This window comes from Polistes canadensis, unplaced genomic scaffold (genome assembly GCF_001313835.1).
Source record: "Polistes canadensis isolate GaletaPanama2010 unplaced genomic scaffold, ASM131383v1 scaffold_31, whole genome shotgun sequence".
Lineage (NCBI taxonomy): Eukaryota > Metazoa > Arthropoda > Insecta > Hymenoptera > Vespidae > Polistes > Polistes canadensis.
This window is the reverse complement of record NW_014569578.1, coordinates 872,348-894,331: the sequence shown is the minus strand read 5'-3', so window position 1 is coordinate 894,331 and position 21,984 is coordinate 872,348. Positions and strand designations below refer to the sequence as shown.

Below are 21,984 nucleotides of genomic sequence, written 5' to 3'. Positions count from 1 at the left end.
TGTAAAGGATTGTAGTTTGTTTTGTATTAATCTTGAAGATATATTTCTATTGGAATCTCAGTCGATCGTTAGATATCAGAGAAGAGAACGCATGAACGCAAGTATACTTAAGAAGTTCATGGGGACTGAGAAAGAGAAAGAGATAAGGAGAAATCCGTTGAGATCGCGATTGAGGGCAGAGCTGGGGGCATTACCATTTAAGGCACCCCATATATATCCCTTGACTTCGACTCTCTTTGCTTCTCTCATTTGGCAAGTATATATGTATATGTATACATGTGAGAATATATAATCGTAAAGACTCTGTTCGTAAGCTAACGAAACGTACCTTTTTTGTACTTTCCATTCCTTTCCTCTCAACCCGAATGTTACAGCGAGGACAACTTGAACGAGTGAGATCCTGAGACTACCATGAAAATGAACACCGCGATTAACATCTCATATGAATTAACGAGTATTGGGATAAAAAGAGATCAAGAGAGAAAAAAAACTGTTATTCGTTCAAATAATTAGTCAACCCTCCTATTAAGTGATTTATTGCTATTGCGTTATGTAGAAAGTGTGTTAGAATTAATACAAATTAATAAATATCAGAATTAGTCAAAATCAGATTAATTTGTAGGATGTTATATGTAAAGCGTAACGCAAAACGTCCATTAAACAAATAACCGATGTCTATCAAGAACCGTTTCTAGACAGATTGATTCAGTCGTCATATAATATATATAATATACTACCTTTATCAAACTTATTCAAATTATGTAAAGATCAAATACTTTGGTATCTCATATTCCTATCTTCTTTTCTATTTTAATATTTGACAAAACAATTTCAAAGTAAGTTTTACAGTATTGGCGTTGTCGAGAAATGTGTATTTCTAGCTAGACAATAAGCCCGACAGCATGCGACAGCAATTATAAGAAAATGGCTAGTGTAAAATATACCGCATTTGTTATATATATAAGTATAATTACCTATAATTTAATATCACAATTGAATATTAACATTTATATCGATTAATAAAAAAACTGTTATATTTAGTATTAATAATAAAATAGCAATATAATATATTGTGTATTGATGAGTAACACTTACGTAACTCTGACGTAATTTTGTTATATCCCTAACACAATCCCAACGCGATTATGACGCAATCTTGTCTCTATTAAGAATATTGACTATCTATTTATAATACTTATGAATATTATTTATACTGAACAGAAGAATTATGTATATGTTGAGCATTTATTATCTAGAACACGACAATAAATGTTTACAAATACTGTCCAAATAAATAAAAGTAGAAAATTAAAAGAATAATAATGAAATAGCGCGAGTTTAACATTAACACTTACCACAATGTTACATTTCACTTTTAGTTTGACCATTTCATGTTATAATGCTATTTTATGAGTATAAATTTGTTCTTATACATACATAGTAAAATATATGACTTTTTGAAGATGGATCATTTGGTTCGTTTTGATAAAAATTTGTGTAAAATTGATTGGTATAGGAATATCTCCAAAGTAACTTTATTAATATTTAATTTAAAATACTAATTAAAACAATGAGTGTTGGCGAATACTAGCCAACTATAATCCCTTAAATTGTTGAACCCTTTTTTTCGTTACCCTATAAATATATAAAATGGAAAATTACAAATAAAATGAGTTTCTTTCATTAAAACTACGCCCATGGTTTCACGCTCGTTTGTTTGAAATGCATAATGTCTGCATTTGAAAAACTTAGCCCGACTACGGTCTTGTTTTCGCGTCCCATCGAAAGGAGATCTCGTCGTAATACCCTCCTCTTGTAATTTGCACACCGTTCCACCTGGCGACGCGCTATTCTTTATTACCTCGGCCCTTCTCTCTTTTTAACAAATTTACGTCCGGCACCCCTTCCCACTCGACGTCTTTTCTCACGTCTTCGAACCTTTAACCGACAGTGGTGCTTCGACCATGCCAAAAACCACTTGCATATTTATGAAAACGGAATCACTAATTAGAAGGATAAGTTATCCCGGTTTTGTATTTCTTTCTTTCTCTTATCTCCTTAAACTTTTAGTTTTACAATTGTAATTTTTACTTCCTTTTACTGGCCCTTGTTTTTTCTCTTTCAATTTTATTTTTTCGTATATAAGATTTAAGTTGGATTAGAAGTAGAGTAATCCGAGTATTTTAAAAGAAAAAAAAAGTATATTTTACTTGCATACCTTGGCTAGGTTCTCAGGCAAATAAAAAATATAAATATGATAAATTTAAAGTTTTACTTGTAATTATTATATTAGGTGGTTGATTTTATTCTCGCTGTACAAGTTAATACTTGTGCTGTTTCGAAAAACGCCTGGCATTTCCCACTTCGCCGGTAACATATACCATACATAGCACCTCTAGTTTATTCAAAAGGATAAACAATTTCATTTATTTATGAGGATAAATGATCTAATTCAATTAAAAGAATAAAACAACATCTTTTCACTGTTTAATTATTAATAGTTCTTATTATAATCTGTTTTTTGTTTTGTTTTATTTTGCGTTTAACATTAAAAGCACAACCAAAAGTATTTATTAAGTTAGAAGGGTAACAATAATTCTTGTACTCTTTCTCTTTCTGGTTTAAAATAAGTAAGACAATTATTTATGCTAGTAATTATGACAATGAACTAACTCACAGAACTGTCCAGCCTAGGGTTCGTGGGACGTACGTAGACTATCTTTAATGAATGTGTCACAATAAAAAAACCGTCATTTCATAAAATCGTATCGTACAATATTTACTAAACATTTTTGCTTTGCAACTATCGTTAGAATGGTTATATTTTTTGTGTACTACACGATACAATTTACTTTCAAATGTGGCTCAAAAAAACCAAAATGTTAGAAACCCCTCGACTAATCTAAATAAGAAAAAATTAATTTTCTAATTTATATTTAAAAAAATAAATCTTCGAATGAATTTGTTGAATTACATCGAGTGTCATAATTACAGGCATATTTAGCAACCTCGTCAGGATAATATTAGGAGCGATTGTTGAACGGGACGGGTTCAGCGTTCGGATCATTAAGGTCCAGAGTATAGCCGGTTATCTTGTCTTTCTTTGTCTTCTTATTGTAGAACCTCTCGGTATGATAAAGAACTTTGTCTATGATTTTTTCCTCAATTTCACGGACGTATGGGTCACCGTTTGGAAGATTTCCTGACGTTATGATTTTGGACAAACCCGGAACATTACTGATAATTGTTCCAGAGCCACCACTTGAAATAAACGTACCCCCATTGTCTATACTAATGACACTGCCATAATTTCCTGAAAAACAAAAAAACAAATTAATTGATTATTTGCAAAACAATTAATAGCTTGAGATTTGATTTAAGAAAAATTAGTATTTCCTGTCTGTTTTTGTTTCGATTATAATATAATAAGAAAAGTGACATGGCAGATTGGTAGTAATATGAGACAGTCTCAGGTTAGTACTACAATATTTGGAGAAATTCATTATTAAATAATGAAATTAATTTGATAATGATTCTTTTATATGACACGAACAAGATGAAATCAGGAGAATAAAGGTTTGAGAAAAGATTTCTCATTATACTTGACGATTACGATCTCGTAAATAGTAGTTAACAAAGGTTATAAACGTTTCCAGTAAAAGGTTAGTAAAGTCTGACAATGAGTATCGGTCAGGTTTACAAAGTTCCGTGCGTTAAAGTATAAATCACACATAGAATTGTGATTCGTAGAAAGATCTTGGCGAAAGATAAGGAATATCAGACACCTCCAGGATATTACGAGAAAATCATGGTAAGTAGGTAATAAAAGTTCTTGACTTTAAATCGAGATTTCTTTGATATTATCAAAGTTTGAAGATAGAAAAGAGGTCGCCAATGATCGGTTCACGTCGTGCAACCTTGAATCGATCGTGCGGTCTCGGTTGATAGTGAAAGGATCTCTTTCATTTTTCATTCTCCTAAAGTCGAATCTTCATTATGATAACGAGATTGATCAAGAGTAATCAGGATTTCAATTAATTTTAAAATGATTATCTAATAAAAAAAAAACTGTGAATTTTAATGAGTAAAATTCGTAAAATATACATTTTAGTAGAATTTCAATTTTTACTAGATAATTTTGAATTTGCGAGTAATGCTTTCAGTATTACGTTTTGATTTCATTATACAAGCTGGTTTTTTTGTAACCCATTTAAGGATTATTGTTGAAATTTTACTTTATATATATAAAATATTGATAAATGTTTATAAATTCGAGTAATGTTTTATATAGTATAAATATGTTAATTTTTATTATCTTAAACTGTTAAAGATAAGAAAGGTTATTTTGAAATTCTAAATGCTCTTAGACAGGTTTTGATAAACACATTTATGCATTAATATTTTATAATGAGACTTTTTGTAATGAATTTTATATAGACATTATACTCTGTATTTGCTTAGTTATTAACAATATGAAAAGAAGTCATTCATGTTTAATTTAAACTAGTTTTAACTCATTTTAAAAGAATTTATTAGTCAAGAAAAAAAAATTAAATAAATGAATAAACAAAATTTTTTTCAGTATAAGAAGTAAATAAATATTATTAATTTTTGCAAGTATTTGAATATTATATCTGAAAAGTTACGCTAGAATCACATATTTTGTCATTTGAAACATATTACTTAATAAATATAGTGAGTTATTGAAATACAATTTACATTATTGTTAACTAAACTTAGTACTGTAATTTATAATAGTTATTCTTGACCATTAATGTTTTTTGTTGTTAATAACTATTTAAATTAATTATTACAAAAAATGTGTAAATTTCGAACAATAAATTTACTGCTATTACATTGTTATATTATTTACTATACAACAGAGAAAACAATTTGTCATATTAAAAAATATGAAGACTTGTTATTAAGAGAAAAATTTGTATAAAATATAAACTATAAAAATATAGTTTTTATTTGGTTGTGTGACTCTTTCGACACTAAAATGAAAAAAAAATCCTAAAAAAAAATTAATCACTTTCGCATGTAAACAGCTCATATAATTGACATAAGCTATTTGATTAAAATATACATAACATATGCAAAATGCAGTAAGCAAAATAATAATTATTGTACATATCAAAATATTGTTTTGCATAAAAATCCACAATGAAATTACCATTTTTAGCAGCCTCTGCCGCATCCGCCTGAATTTTCGAAGTAACCTTATCAACATCAGCTAAAGTTTTAGCTACACTAGTTTGTATATTTTTCTGCAGATTATGAACACCTTGTTGTATTTGTTGTTGAAATTTGCTCAAATCCATGTTGAATCCGTACAACCAATCGTTAGTTTGACCTACACTCGCCCTGCAACATTTTTTTCGTTTTTACGATTACGACAGTGAAATGAATGTTAATGGTGCGCAATAATGTACTATAATGTTGTACAATAGTTAGCCATATAGAAGAAAAAGTAGAAAATACACTCACAAAATCATCCAAATTCCAAACGCAAATAATAATTTTGCGTATGTCATCATCAGTATTCCCTCTCTATTGTATAATAACAACAAAAAGAGAATTAAACAATTCGTGGAATGAAGTTTTTAAATGATTGCCGGTAAAACCGGTAGAAAGATTCGAATACGTGCTTTTACGCGGTTACGTATCAACGACGCGAATACAACTGCACGGAAACTTTGAATGCGCTACAACGCAATGCACCAACACTCTTTATACTTCGCTAATACTACTATATCTTCTCGCCTGCTGGCAGTGTTAGGTTATCTTAGTTTGATATTCTGTCGTTGAAACTGTACTAAGTTTAATACTCGCGTCTATGCACTTGTTTACTCTGCATTTGCTATACGAAAATAATTAAAGAAAATAATTGTTTATACAGGTTGCAAGATGATCAACTTCCGAGTGTCCACACATACTGTCATGACACATGGTGTCATGACGTAATAGTACTATCACTACGGATCGTGAAAAAATAATTATCTTTCCCTCGTTCTATTCCATTCCATTCTGTTCTGTTCACTTCTGTTCATGGACAAGCATGAATCATATTTGCATGATCGAACACATATGTTATAGTAGGTAGATATGTAAGAATGTGTATGTATTTTAGAAAGAAATTAGTTTAATATACGAGTTGCTGAACATTGACTATTAAATTATCGTAAGACGAGTATAAGCAAGTATATACAAAGCATTTAAAAAAATGTGAGCATAACTAAAAGGGTGTTTTTAGTACGCTAAAATAATAAAACAAAATTCATGCAATCACAAGCCCGATAGAATAGCTAGTTTTCGATTTATAGTTATTTTTGTCTGTCTGTATTTTATATAACTTTAATGACTGTTTGTTTCAACTATTATGAGCAAATTTCTTATCTCATGTACGACTTTCTTTTATACTGTCTAAACAATATTCTTTTAATGATAAGACGTATGGAAGCATTTATTCAAGGTGAAGTTTGTATAAAAATGATCTAACGACAAGTATTTAGAATATAAAATTGAGTATAATTCGAAAACGAAGTCATATCGGGCCTATGATTATATAACTTTTTGTTCTTACTTTAGCGTATTGAAAGCACCCCTGAGTAGTGGCTACTTATTTTTAAATTATTTTAATTATTTTCGACTTTGTTGGGGTATATTACACAATAGTCACATTCTCTTACAATTGTGGCCGCATACTTGAGATCATTGTCTAGTAAAAATACATATTTTCCGACAACACCAATTTTGTAGAACTTACTTCATTATTGTCACATATTAAAATAGAGAAGAAGATAGAAATATGGAAAAGGATAGTAATTTGCGAAAGCAAGGTACAGGTAACCCTTTCGAAACAGGGAATCCTATGACACGGTTTCGCTATAACGCGATCCATAAATTGCGGGAACTCTCCTACAACACGGCATCCTATAACACAGTTGCGCTCTAACACTTTAGAATTCTCTTTTTTTCTTTTTCATATTCTTGTTCTTCTATTTCTCGCAATATGTTCGATCCTGAACACAATCATTGGTTCCGTGCTCCCTTTAGGGTTTTAGCTCGTGCCTGGTAACGACCCGTGCGCTTCGTCAAGCCGATTAAGGATAAGAGGATCTGAAAGGAGGATAAAGAAAGAAAGAGAAGGAGAGAGATGAATGCAATCCATTCGAATACTTATCTTCCACTGGACCGTTCACATCTTTATTTTAACAATAAAATGACGACTGACGCGTATATGACTATTACATAGATTATTAGTAAATTTACATATAATGAGTCACAGTTCGTATGCATTTTCACTATAAATTTCAAATGATTGATATCTGCTTGTAATTCAATGTTTTCAGATTCTTATACACAGAAACATATTTTTTTAAGATTATTAAACTTGGAAATTGATAAAAATTTTATAGCTAAAAGAAGTATAATTTTGCATGAATGATAAGAAAATAGGTCTAAAAAAGTATGACTAACGATCTTAAAAATATTATAAAATGCAAAGAAGGTGTAGATTTTGTGTATGCACGAATAATCTAGTGAAACAAATTTAGTTATTATTTATGTAAAATTATTTTTCTCTAGTAGTAAAATACTGTTTTCTAATCAAATTTCTATGAAATTAAAAGTTTAATAATCCTTTAATAATCCTTTAAACAATTACTCCTGAAACTTACCGTATACATACTTTCTATACATTTTATTTCCCAATCCTTCTTTTATAGATTCTACGTATATAGAATATATGTAAATAGATCTGGTATACTTACATGCACCTGAAAAGTGCAGTATCTTTGATAACTCCCAACATCGTAGAAGGAAAGTAGATAAATGCAAGGACACGTGCTATTATTGCTTCTCGTTGTAGCTACGAGAGTGTTTGCATGCCGTAGCTCGAAGTTGTTCAACGTCCCGTTGGAACGCAGAATAGAGTCATAAAGCCGTCGAAAGTAGCGTAACTACTGTTCGAGAGGAGCCACTCAACGAGCTAAGAGAATTCCTACGACGAGTGGTAAGCTCGATATTCGAGAGAGAAAGAGAAAGAAATAAGACAGAAGTAAGTTTCGTTGTTGACCCACGGGCCAGAAACAGGTTCTGAATTCGGGATTATACGGGACGAACGAAACCACATCTCCTCGTACGAGAGTCCTTTTTTATTGTATTTTTTTTTAGATGGTACGCATCGATCTCCCTTACCCCGCAATACGTATAATAAACGGCCTCTTCTACCTCTCGTCCTTGAACCCTTTCTCCCTTCCATTCCCGTATTTTTCTTATGAAGGCAGGTAGTAGCTCGAGGTGGGTCCACCTCGTAAACGCGTAATCATGCTTTCTGCCCTCCCTCTTTCTTTCTGATAGGAGAGGGAGTAAAAGGAAGATGGAATAAAAGGAGCTCAATCGTGTGGAGTCGGTAGAGGAGACCTATCGTCCTTGATGGACTATAGCCTTGAGATAGGACGAGTCTTCGGATGAATGACAGCTACTGTTTTCTTATGAAGAAGGAAGGGCTGGATAGATGAGGGTTGATTTTTCTACAATTCCACTTCTTTCATTTGGTAACAAAATATTTCTTAGTTTTCTTTTTATAGTATTTCTAAAGATTTTTGATAACTATTTTCTAAAATAAATATGTCAGAGTATATGTTAGGATATAAAGGAGTTTTATATATTATAGATTATGTTTTCATATAGAAATAAAGAGATACATTAATTTTACATTTTTAATCAATTTAAGTGTGTATTTACTTATTGTAGAAGAAATATTAACATATAAATGACGGATATAACGAGGGAATATAACGAATAAATGCTATAATTCAATATCTATAAATTTTAAAATATTACTATAATCAGAATATCAGTCACAATATAAATCAGAAATATGTAAAATAATGCAATTATTAAGAAGTTTTATATCAAAAGGTGTAATACCGATGAATTTTATTCCCTTATATAACAATATTTTATTACAAATACTGATTCTAAATGTTTAAAAACACTGAATAGAATAATGAAATGATTTAGAAATTAAAATAACCGCCATAACCTTATACGATATTTCGATCGTACGATACGATTGGCAAGTACGATCGTAGCGCCAACGAGTGGCGACGACCTAGCGGCGACCGCGGCAAACTTGAAAAGTGCTTCTCCTCCTCGAGATAGGCTGTTCGCCTTTACTTTCATAGGCTATACGAGTAACAGAAGTAGGGGGAGGGAGAAAGAAAAAAAGAAATAGAACAGAAAGCGAAAAAAAGAGAGGAAGATGGAGTGTGTGTGAGAGAGGGTGAGAGAGAGAGAGAGAGAGAGAGTGTGTAAGGAAACAACCGAGGACACCGGCCGGTTGAGGAAAGAAAGAGAAGGGAGAGAAGAAGAGAGGTTGGTGGAGTGGTAAACTGGCGTACTCGTGGCTCACACCATCACGAGGCTTCAGTCAGTCTTCGGATGGCGGAGTGTAGTAGTACTACGAAATCGTGTAAATCCTCAAGGTTGCGTTGTTCCCCTCCCTTCTATAACTCTTCCCGTCGTGTAAACAAACCAGAACTCCTTTTCTCAATTTTTTATTGCTCCTATTAATACAAAATTTCAGCACGTGATTCTGTAAAAAAAAGAAAAGATAACAAAACAAACACTCACATAAGTATATGTACGTGTATTATATATAATTAAGGAGTAATAAAAAGAAAATAAGGTGTATAAAAAGACAAGAAAGAATAAAAGATCACAGTGAAATGGCGTGACGCGTATTTTGTATTTATTTAAGAAACTTCTCCGCAGTGTTTTTTTTTTCCTATTTTTTTAGAAAAAAGGTTTAATACGAAATGATGAAAATCAAAGTCGAACGTGAACAACAACATGCAAGATAGCGTGGAAGTTTTCAACGACTCAACGGAAGTTGGAGATTTGTAAACGACTTGGAGCAGATTTCACCGGTAAGTAAATTACCACGTTTCTAATGTTGACTTTTTTATTTATTTATTTATTAAGGAAAATTGTGTAGAAATTTAACGAAAAAATGAAATAGATAAAGTATCGCGTTATATTAAAAATAGCGTAGGACTATTTGGCGCTCCTTTGTCACGTGATACGATTTAACGAGTCGGGTGAAGGCGTCCTTAAGGTGCGCGTGGGTATAATTAGTTATGGTTTTACTATCTCGTTAGAGAGAAAGAGAGAGTAAATAAGTAAGAATAAGAGAATAAGCTTGGACGTGGATGACGGACTTGCGACTGGTAGAAAGGATTTATTCTTCTCTTCATTTTTATCTTTATCTTTATCATTGTCTTCCTTCGTAATGCTTTGCAAAAGAATGGATCGTAAATGTTTATTCAAGTATGTAATCGCGCGAAGAAGAAATGATTTACGTTCTATTTATATTTATTTACTCAGTCTTTGTTTTTTATTTTTCTCAATTAGCACTAGAAACAACAAAATTTAATTTTAAACAATAGCAAATTGCGTGAAGCAAATTTTTTATTAGTTTTATTTTTTATTAGTATTTTTATTTAAAAATAAATACTTATTTTTTTGTTCGTTATTTTGAATGTTTTTTTCTTTTGTTATATATGCACAAACATGTATGCAATGTATACGTATATACCTTAATAAAATAACTGGACGATTAAACGAGAGAAAGAGAAAGATATATTTCTCGCTATTAATTCAACAACGACCTCGTACACTTGTAAGAAAGTTAATCGACAACGATATGGTCATCGTATTGAGAATGTGGGATCGATTTGCTGTCAGACTTTCAATCGATTTAATATAGGAACATTGAAACAAAACGAGAGACTCGGACAGAGATTGAAATAATCTAAATTGAACTATCAAACAAGTATCTATTGCGAATTCCTAGCAAAATGTTAGATTCAATTCAATAAAGATTGCATTGTAGATCTTAGATCCATAAATCTTAGAATATAAATCAATAATCCGTCGACGTTCAAAATTTGTAACTTGATTTATAATACGTACAGTATCGAATAATAATATTGATGCAGATTTCATTTTGTTTTAGACTCTTTTGTACTATTCAAAATAATAGGATTTTATTTTTTGAAAATTTATCTTATGAATTTGAAATTTAAGAATACAGTATAACGCGAGATATACGATCTACGTTATACGAATAGAAGAGCGAAAAAACTATAACCAAATAAATTATTAATAATTAAAACATTTGAGATATATATTATATTTTACAAAAATTTGGAATAAATTATACTTTATAAAAATTTGCAGAATATGTTATAAGCAGAATTGAATCTGTGCCAATAGTTTTCTTCATCACTGTATGTATTACACATGTACACATATAGAAATACATATTTATACATTTTTATGATTTTCATCGTATGGGTTAAATAGACGACGGTTATAAACGAGACTCGATTCTCATGACTTGTGCGATCCTAATCTCTTTCTAGCCTATGGGGCATGTGGTATTATAGGAGTATTTCAGTATCGTAATAGGATTATGGCATTAATGCACATAGATATCGAGGACAGTATCCGTTAGCATTAGCCACTTCCTGCCACGCACTCTCTCTCTCTCTCTCTCTCTTTCTTTTTCTTTTTCTCACTTTTTACCCCTTTCTTCGTTTCCCCTTTTTCATTTTGTTCTTATATCATCGATCTTCGACCGTAGTAATTACGCCGTTTCTCACTATAAAGAAACCTTACCTTCCTTCTTTCACCTGTATCTTCTACACCCCTTTCATCTCTTTCTTCTCCTTTTCCTTCTGAAATCCCCATAGACAGACGTGATAGGTATATTTCATAGAAAATCTTATCTGTCCCTCCCTCAAGATTAGATTCGTGAGAAACGAAACTTCGTATTAGATCTTTCTCCTTACATTCGATTATTACGCAACGGAAGCAACAAAGTACTCATATTTTTTATCAGTTTTAGTTTGATTTATAAAATGTTCAGTATAAACTTTTTTATGTTACATTGGAAATATTTACTAAGAATAAGTAAATATATATATACAAGGTGTCCCATTTAAATCAATTAAATATCTTCGAAACTGTTTATGATAGAAAAAAATGTATTAAACAAGAATTAAATGATTTAAAAGAACACATTATCTAATATTAAAAATTTTCTTGAAAGCGGACACGTAAAGATAAACTTGCGTTTTTTAAATAGAATTACATATAATAAATAAAGATTCACTTTTTCTACAAAGAATAAACTTTTCATTCGTCTAAAAGTCTTGTTTTCTTTTTCTTTCGTAAAGAGAAACACCTAACGGACGAAACACACAAAACTCGAAGAGTGTTAACACGAATGATCTCTCTTTTTCTCTCTTTTTTCTCTGTGTTTTTTTACGTGGTTATCGCTCCCACACATATTTCATAGAAGATACTCTTCAAACTGACGTCTTATCTCGAAGGATTCGTTCTTATCGACTATGTTGAACAGAACAGAAACAGAGAAAGAAAAAGAGAAAGAGAGAGAGATTGATCTGAGTGAGTGACGTCTCGATTCTGGTTCGTCTCATCTCTGCAAGATGCAAACTCGAAACCAGTTTTCAATTTCTCACCTACACACGCTCCCACGATTTACTACGATCTTGAATTAATATATGAATAATACATATGTATCGAATGCACGTATCTACGTTCGGTATAATTGTTCGATTAAATGTAAAAATATCTCCATTTATTTATTTACTTTAATATAATTTATTTTCATTTTACTTTAATTTTGATTGCTTAGAAAATATGTTTAAATTTTAGAGTCGTCAATTTAATGAAATATTAAATATAAAAAGATATTTAAAAATACTGGACCAATAAATAACAGCCTTACGGAAATCGGTCTAACATATTATAAAATATAAAATTCTGAATGAACCATTCGTTTTGTTTGTCATCATTCCAACTAACTAAAAAAGTTGCTAGAATACCAGTATAGCATGACAATGTATTAGTGAAACACGTGGTTTCCATCTGTTTCATGATTTGCGCACGCGTCTGAAATATAGAAGATGAGAATAGAGAAAGAAAACGAAAAAAAGGAAAATAAAAAGAAAGAGGGAGAGAATGAGAAAGATGAAAATGAGATGGAAGACATTTTTTTGCTGGTTTTTTCGCTTTAAAGAGCCTACTTCCTCAATGTTTATCTTTCGTTTTTATTCAAACATTCCTTCTTTCTTCCTTTTCCTTTTTTTTTTAAAGAGATACAAAAATACATATATATAAAGCATTGACTTTAAAGGCTCGATTCTCAGTTATGCATTTTTTATTAATAACTATAATTGTTTACTATTAAAAGTTATTTTCTTTTTTATTATGTTTTATATTTATTTAATCTTATTAACAATGTACTTAAATCTTATACTTGAAGGATAAATTTTCTAACCAAATGAAATAAAGTATTGTTTAATTTAATTTTAAGATCTATTTTTAGTTCATTTTTATCTATTTAATCTCCATGGTTTACAAAATATATTTAAACCTTAGGCTTATAAATGAAACCCATTTTAAGCAAAACAGTAACTTTAACTATTAAATCCCTTTTAAAATGAGTTTTAATTATTTAGTTTAGTTATTATCAATATTTGATCAACATAGTTTAACAACATATTTAAGTTATAATTCCGACAAATATAAATACTTAAAAATAAAAGAAATGAAATAATTATGAATGAAAAGGCCCATATGCAGTTAAAACCTAGAGACCTTAGAACTATTAAAAGCAATTTTGGAATACTTTATTAAATCTGTTTCTTTCTCCAAGAGATATAAGTACATACACGCAGTGATCTCTTAACAATTTCGGCCAGCATATTACCACTCGGCAGTCGTGTATATTTTCGCAAGGATTACTGAGATGTTTTTTTCGAATAAGAGCCTGGAAAGAAGGAAGCTCGATAAGTGTTAATCGAAGAGAACATTAATATTTCGACATTTTCAAAGTGGTCCAGGTTCTCGAACCAATACACATGCACACATATATTTACTATACGTATATAGTTAGCTATTTGTGCACGCATGCACGCAACACAGGGACGTTCGCGATTCCGCCACGAACCTGTATCCGTCTTCTTGTTCTTTTTTCCGAACGGCCAATGGTCAAGCACTCCGTAACAGCAACAGCAAGCCAGCAACCAACAACAGCAACAGCACCAGTAGCAGCACGAACGAAGGAACCGTATATGGTGCTGGCCTACTACCTCCTCTCATCTCACACAGATAAGCAACGAATCACGTCGATGCAAACGCGAATAACTCTTCCTAAAGTATTTCGTTTCTCTACCTACTCTGTTTATTTTTTTTTTTTTTTTTTATTTTTATTTATTTTTCCCTTTTTTATTGGCATCGTTATATCATCATGCCAACGGTATGATAAGCGGATATTCTCCAAGAGAAACGCCTTCATGTGTTCTCTTTTCATTTACCCCCCCCCCCTTACTCCTCGCTTCACCACTTTTATTTATATTTATATTTTTTTTAAATGCCATTTTAAAATAAGACGCAATTCAGTCATGACATTTTCTTCCTCGTTCTATAACAATCATGTGAATACAAATGTATTTTTATTTATAAGGTTTATTCTTATTATTATAATTATTAATTTGAATTTAGAAAAATTGAAATTCATTCCATTTGTCATTAATGCAATTAAAAATAATTGATCTTTCCTTTGAAATTGGCACGAAGTACAGTTAAGTGTTTTGCGTATACTTTATATACAGGGAGTTTCAATTAAAGTAGGCCACTGAAATATTTCGATATGTGGTCATTCAAAAAAGAATTTTGATGTAATTAAAATGATTTTAAAGAATGACTCAAATGAATGAGTATAGTAAATTAATAGAAAATAATTAAAAAAAAAAAAATTTCTGGTCATGTAAAATGAAATTCGAATTAATATCACGAAAAAACCCATAAATCTAAAGTCAGGTATAGTTTTTGAAAATATTTTTCTAGCTATTTATTATTGATATAAAAATTCACTATCAACTTATGTACCGGGTGTCTTATTTGAAAAAATATGAGTATACAAAATATTTCCTTGCTGAGTTTAATATACGCAGTTATTTCATTGAAAAAGTTATTGTCAAGATATGGAAGTTATAACAATGTATTCTTCAATGGAAATCGATATTTTGAGTCTAATAATAGTTGTAACGTACATCAATACGAATCCAACAAGTATTTGTAGTAAACCTTTTCATCAATATTTCATCAAGTTATGGCGCGTTGGAGTTTAACAAACTGTTTAATCGCAATAATGCAATCGATTTTCTTTCCAAACATCTGATAACAATGTATTTATAAGTGGATCTTCCTATTTTTTATTTATCACTATATTTACTTTTGTTCATACATTTTTGAAATTTTAATCATTCTATGAAAGATAATATTCAGTAGTCATCAAAAATATTATTGTAAATAAACAATTATGTATATTTATATAATTACTAATATATACTATAATATACTTAAACTATGATATATTATATACATACATTGACTATACAGTAGTAAATCTGTAATAATATATAATTTTGTGTTATTATATAAAAAGTAAAAATTTCATATTCATAAACATTTATGAATATTTTTCAATCTAATTCAAACACAAATCTTGAAATATCTTAAAATAAGAGTAAAATGAATTTGTATTATTTTCCAAAATAAACGGCTCATATTTAAGAGACGTGCCATTTTGCACGTTTCACAATCCGATTTCAGTTGAATCATAACCATAAGTACGACGATATTCTTCGTATCGATCGATAAAATCAAATCATCGAACCTGCGAAGGTAAGATGACTATTTGAAAGACCGTATGAAATACCGCAACAAGTGCACACAATAATGGTATCTAGATTATTAACACAACTGCGAGAATAAACAGATTACTTTTTACAAATCACATGGATGACTGTTAGATAAGAGTGTGAGCTTTGATAAAAGAAGATTGTCGTTGATACGAACGACGGTTTTATTTCATATTTTTATACTTAAGAAAAACAGGACAGGGTAATAATTGCAGATATTGTGTACTTGTATATGTAGTTTGATCAGTGCTAAGATATTTTCAGTTTATTGTTTATCTTTTTACTATGATGTAGCGTACGTTTGTTAACTGCTGATAATAGCAGTTTTTATTTTAATCATTTTTATTCTTGCTGAGAAAAAAATCAATATTTATGTTGATAACGCTCTATAAAAGTTTATTTTTCGAAATAGTTTGATTTTTCATTGAGTTATTTTAAGATCAAATAATTAAATGTTCCCATTTTGTTTACACATTATTTATTTTTTGTATAGAAATCTTTTTATGTAATGACTTTCTATGTGATATATTGATACGTTTTCTCCGAGGCAAGTAGAATTGATTCGATGCATATCTTATATGAAATAAGCTTACGTAAAATGTAGCAAAGATATTCTGATTATGCATGCAACATAATTTATAGTAATATTTTGGTTAATGTAATTTAAATTATTTATTTTGAGAAATAATAATAAACTATTTTATTGATTTTTACGCATTTTTTGATTATTACATTGAAGCCATTTTAATCAGTATTTTAAACAGGTGTTATTAGTTTCATTGAAATATTTGTAATTATAATAATTTATCTGTATTTCAATTATTAACAATATTAATAAAATCATATGAAGCATATTTTACCTGAAGTAAATAATTCCAAGAGAAATTACAAACATTTAAAATTAAAAACCATCTGAATTATTCTTAGTCTGCCTTTGCTTTAAAGTTCCTTTGAATAAAACAATAACGGTTGTTAATAAACGTTCCTTCGCTTTTGGTCTACTAAAACGGTTTAGTAAATGTCTGAGCTGAGTTTCGAGGCAAGGTTTCATTTTCTACGATGCATGATACACGAAAGGGAAACAGTGCTTAACTTATTATTATACGTTAGGGAGAAACGTGGTCGGTAGGAATATCAATGCATCCTTTGTATCGCGTAAACGTATATAATACCTATATACGTATGTTACATACATGCTTGCATATATACTTATTATATATATATATATGCCAAACGCAATCTACTGTTAATATTATATATACTCACGTATTCTCTTTTTGTAATATTTCATCGATAATGAAACATCTATAGATTTCTTTTTACGGTTACTACGTAGTATAGATTCGATCAGCAGCTATATAAAGTACATTGAAAATCTATATAATTAGATTTTTTTTTATCGTAACAATCTTCTTGTTATCATCGATAAAATTCTCCTACGACCTTCGAAAAAATTCAACTTTATCGATCAAACGTATCATCCATTTGTAATACAAATCATTTCAACGAGCACGTACTACAGTAGAAATCCGTTTAACATGGTTCGTATATTACACAATAATATTCAATATATTTAATATTAAATATTAATATATTTATATATATATAATATTAATATTGTGAGTCATTTGTATATATATTCATTAATTAACATATAACCATTAACATAGAATGGTTATAAGCTTCAACGCTAACAAGTTTCAATGATAAAGTTGCATGTTTTTTGTAGTTTAGACGTTGCTGAAATGGATACTACTTTCACAGGTTAAATATCTGGACGCTACAGAAATATAAATATTAATCTATTTAAAATGAACCACACGACTATCAATTATTGACAATATTTTGTGGGGAGTTTGTACATTGAATTATTTTATTATAAGTTCATTGTACGCGAGGAATCGGGTTATACGGTAGTTTACTGTATTTGAGCTAGCAAAAAGAAAATTATGATGAATTTCATTGGTACTCGTGCAGCTGGCTTCTCCCTTTCCAATGAAATTACATATCGCTGACCTGTGTCATCGATTCATCGATCATTCCTTCTTGATGATTTCATCGACTAAATTTTCATCTCACTTTATCCTTTTGATTTATTTTTATTAAAATCGTAACAAGGAAACATCAAACTTGTCTACGTATTTATCTTTTACAAAAGATTGAATAACACGGTACGATTGTTTGTTCTTATCTCTGCTGGGTGCGCACTCAAATTCCAAGAACTAACAGAGAAAAGAAAAAGAAATAGAGAATTAAACAAAGAAAACGAAAAACCTATGTCCAGTCCTCGTCAATTCCCACATATATCGAATTACTCGAAAAGTTCATACCGATTTATTACCGATATTTTTCATTTATATTTTTATCATTGATTTTTATTTCGTAAAATAATATGAATTCTTTTTTATAAAAAAGATCGGTATGAACTTTCCACGCAACCCAAATTCTTCTACATGGAATTACTCGGAAAGATTGTACCGATTTAGAAAAAAATCTACATTACATACATCTAACATAAATTTCAAATGAACAGCATCTTCCTCTGTAACCAAATAGAAACAAACTATAATTTAACAACGCGTCAAACTTGAGAAGACTTTCTTTGGAATAACTTACACTAGTTCAAAGACCACGTTTCGTTCCACGTCATACTTTAAACAAGACAGCGACATCGAGTTTGCCGAGTTGCGAAGTTTATCCGGAAAAACAAGATGTTTCTTGTGTTTCCTTCTTCTTCTTCTTCTTCTATCCTCTTTTTCTTTTTCTTAGAAAAAAAAAAGAGAGAACAAAAAATCATTCTCAGGTCTTAGAATCGTGTTAACGGTTCGGCAAACAGGACTGATTGTGAGAAAGAAATAATCAACGACATGCGACAGACAGGACGACGCCGTTCGTCTTATCAGGTTTCAAACGTTTCTATGTGTTACACATACGAACACACACACATATATAAATATGCACATCACATAAATGAATACATTCATATACATACGCATAAATTTATATATATATATATATATATATAAGTGTAAATAAATACATTCGCAAATACATATGGATACACGTACATCCACATATACGTAATCAGGAAATAAGATCATTTCTATTAGCTTTCTTTTTTCGTCCCACCTGAATGATCCAAGTGGTGATATCGATGTCGTTCAGGTGCATGATCGAATTTTTACCAGCACACCAAGCGTTCCGATATCGATATCATCGTTCAAGATAACGCAGTACTAGTCGTGCTTCATTGCTTCTTTCTATAAATCATTGACATACCTAAAGAAACTTTTACATTTGTTTGTTTTATTTTTTAGGTTTTTTTTTCTTTTCTTTTATTTTATTCCTTTTTATTTTGTTGTTCTGATAAAGATTCGAGCGAGTTATCATCATAGTGATCGTTCAATGTTAGAATCCGTTAAGAAATCATCGTTCTAGCTTGGGTTCTCTTAAGATTCCTATCATCGGCCGCAAGACCTCTGTCTTTCATCGATATCACGCGTCACTGTATATCTCCTTGAGTTAAATAAATACCAAGGTGTCAAGTATTTCTCCTGATATATTCAATACGAGTTAAACGTTTAAAAGAACATCTAAGCTTACTGCGTATATTCTATGTTTAAATTGATAGAAGCGTTCTTTTGTAAATCAACTATGATATTTTTGTAGAGGTGTACGTATATACGGGGTGATTTGTTTTAAATTGAGACAACTATTCGTGTCTGGAAAACAATACACATTTTTGTCGAAGAAATTTGAAACTAAAGTTATTTTATTCTCGGAAACGCGCGCGCGATATAATAGTATTATTTATTAAATAGAACCTTACGAAGTTAGATCAAACATGAATTATAACTATTTACAATTTTGTAATTAATTAAGAATTATTGCATTTAAAAGGGAAAACTAATAAAGTTGGCCAAATTGAAATCGTTAATTTAATCAGAAATCAAACAACCTCACTTTCAAACTTTATTTTTCAAATATACCTTTTTTCAAGATATTGAAGTGTCCTAATTAAAAAATCTCATCCTGAATATACAATATTATATAAAAAATAAATAAATTTGAGATTAAATTTGTAATTAAAAAATGAAGGAAGATCGAGTAAACTTTGAAGCGTGGAGTTCTCATATTGGAGTAATATAAGATAAGATATAGTAAAGGTACAGTGAGATAAAAGTTGAACGAATCCGATCAGAAATGTAGCATCCACTCCCTCATATTTTCTTTAGCAAGTAGACACTTTGTCGAGTCACGTACGCATTCGCTTGCTCACTCGCTCGTTTATACTGTTATTAATTAGTGCAAACAATCTCGACCATATGTCGAGACACTCGCGGCGTTTGCTAAGAGTGCCTCATAATTTATTTATCGCGATAGAAGAGTCCAAGCGAGTTAGTAGCAGAGCTCGCTAAATAGCGGCTAGTTGTTGCAACAGTTTAAAGGAATAATCTTCTGGTATCTTTGGAACTTTCATAAACGTCATTTTGTGGGAATTAATCATAATTGCTGATGTTTTAATAGCAAGAATAAAAGTCGAGAAAAAGATAATTTGATCGGTTCTATTTAAATAAGATAATATATCAAATCAGTGTTACAAAACATTTGTTTTGTGTATATTGTCAAATACAGGGTGCCTTAGCTAATTGGCATCATTTAAATATCTCCTTTGTTTATAATTCTATGAAAAAACTTTAAAGGAAAAATTGCACTATTACAATATTTTAATTTAATGGTTGAAAGAATTTCTTCTTCAGGTCATTATTTTACGAAATTTCAGCTAATTTTTAGCCAATAAATGAATGAAGTGAATAAAATATAAAAACCGTACGAATTCATTTGGCAAATATATTTAATATAAATATTATAGGTGTTATCGGTAACCTACCGCACAACTTTTCGTTCTTATCTAAAATTTATCTTATACAGAGTGCTCCAAAATGAACTTTATAGATAATCAAAAATATCAATATTGGTGTTGGAATAAAATTAGAATATTATTTTTAAAATTTGAACGTACAAATTTCAATGCCGTCACTTCAAATACATGGACAATAAATTATATACTATTTATAATATATTTATAAACTATTACAAGTACTTTTTATTTATTTAAATTACAGTATTAATTATTTTATTTACGTAATATTGAACTATTATTTTCCAAAATAATAAATACGAATCAAAAACGTGGAGAAATTATTGATGAAATAAACAGAAGTGTTAGGAATTTAGCGATAGAATTCAAACAGATGTCAGCAGTTAGCGTTCATCTTGCATGCTCCGCTTATTTTCTACGATAAATCATCATCCCTGCTTTTTTTTCCTCCTTCTCTTCTCGGTTTCTTCGCGCGCGAGAATATAAACGAGTAATATCTCTTGGCGCTAGTTCCTTGATAAGAGGAAATCGAGAGCAAAGCTAAAGATATATCTTTCATTCTCAGACTCCTTCGAACAAAAGCGAGCTCAAAGCGTATTCGATTTCAGGTAATACAGATCGATCGATGCTTTTAAACAAACTACTTTTCCAATAGATTCCATGCTAACGTGTCATCGATTTACTGTCCCATCCATACTTTACAATTCATCCTATCTCAAGAAAATATTTAAAAAATAATATAAATTTATACTCTGTTTATATATATATATATATTATATTTTATACACTCTGTAATATGATAAATTATTCATCAGTTGGCAGATACAAATTAACATAATAAAGAATCGAAGATTTATCCTATTAATTATTTTTTAGTACTTCCAGTATAAGTATTGTATTTCTTTATTAAAAAAGTATAGAACCTCTGAATTGAGGAATTGAAAACTAGAATGGTCCAACCCGCTATCTGTAATTTTGAGAAAAACGCTTTAGAAAATTGTTAAAAACTTGCTCTAGACTAGTTTCGAAAGTGAATCCTTATATTTTTACCTTTTTAGGTTGAATAAGAGACAAATTTAAAAAATGTATTAGTTATATTACCAAATACTAGGTATTTTAAGAGAAAATAAGAAAACGTGGGATTGTCCTACTCTGATTTTCAATTGTTTTGGATATTTCAGTACGTATCTTGAATTTTTATTTTGATTTTTATTATCGAGTTTGTAAGATCGAATTAATCGAGCGTGACTGATCGAACTTGAATGTTCGAACATAAAACACATCTCTCTCTTTTTC

The 21,984-nt window shown here is 30.1% G+C and overlaps 2 protein-coding genes across 2 annotated transcripts in view; one reads left to right on the top strand and one right to left on the bottom strand.

The window, feature by feature from the left end:
* Window positions 1–2,474: 2,474 nt before the first annotated feature.
* LOC106784194 lies at window positions 2,475–5,985 on the bottom strand. The gene is made up of 3 exons (XM_014743484.1): window positions 5,491–5,985; window positions 5,177–5,367; window positions 2,475–3,313 (listed from the first exon to the last, which is right to left on the bottom strand). Exons 1-3 carry the CDS (start codon window positions 5,538–5,540, stop codon window positions 3,024–3,026), a joined length of 531 nt encoding a protein of 176 aa, XP_014598970.1. The 5' UTR covers window positions 5,541–5,985; the 3' UTR covers window positions 2,475–3,023.
* A 3,300-nt stretch (window positions 5,986–9,285) lies between these two features.
* The window catches only part of LOC106784166 (semaphorin-5A), a 59,557-nt gene continuing 46,858 nt past the window's right edge, over window positions 9,286–21,984 (top strand). The window contains exon 1 of the mRNA XM_014743428.1: window positions 9,286–9,938. The gene's annotated coding sequence lies outside the window, so the exon portion shown is untranslated. The remainder of the gene's footprint in view (window positions 9,939–21,984) is intronic.

Excerpts from the sequence above, each read along its gene's own strand:
- LOC106784194 (XM_014743484.1), bottom strand. The coding sequence starts at position 5,540 with ATGATGACATACGCAAAATTATTATTTGCGTTTGGAATTTGGATGATT. Across the intron at positions 5,368-5,490 it reads TTTGGAATTTGGATGATTTT|GGCGAGTGTAGGTCAAACTA; the intron begins GTGAGTGTATTT and ends AAAATGTTGCAG. Across the intron at positions 3,314-5,176 it reads GGCAGAGGCTGCTAAAAATG|GAAATTATGGCAGTGTCATT; the intron begins GTAATTTCATTG and ends TTTGTTTTTCAG.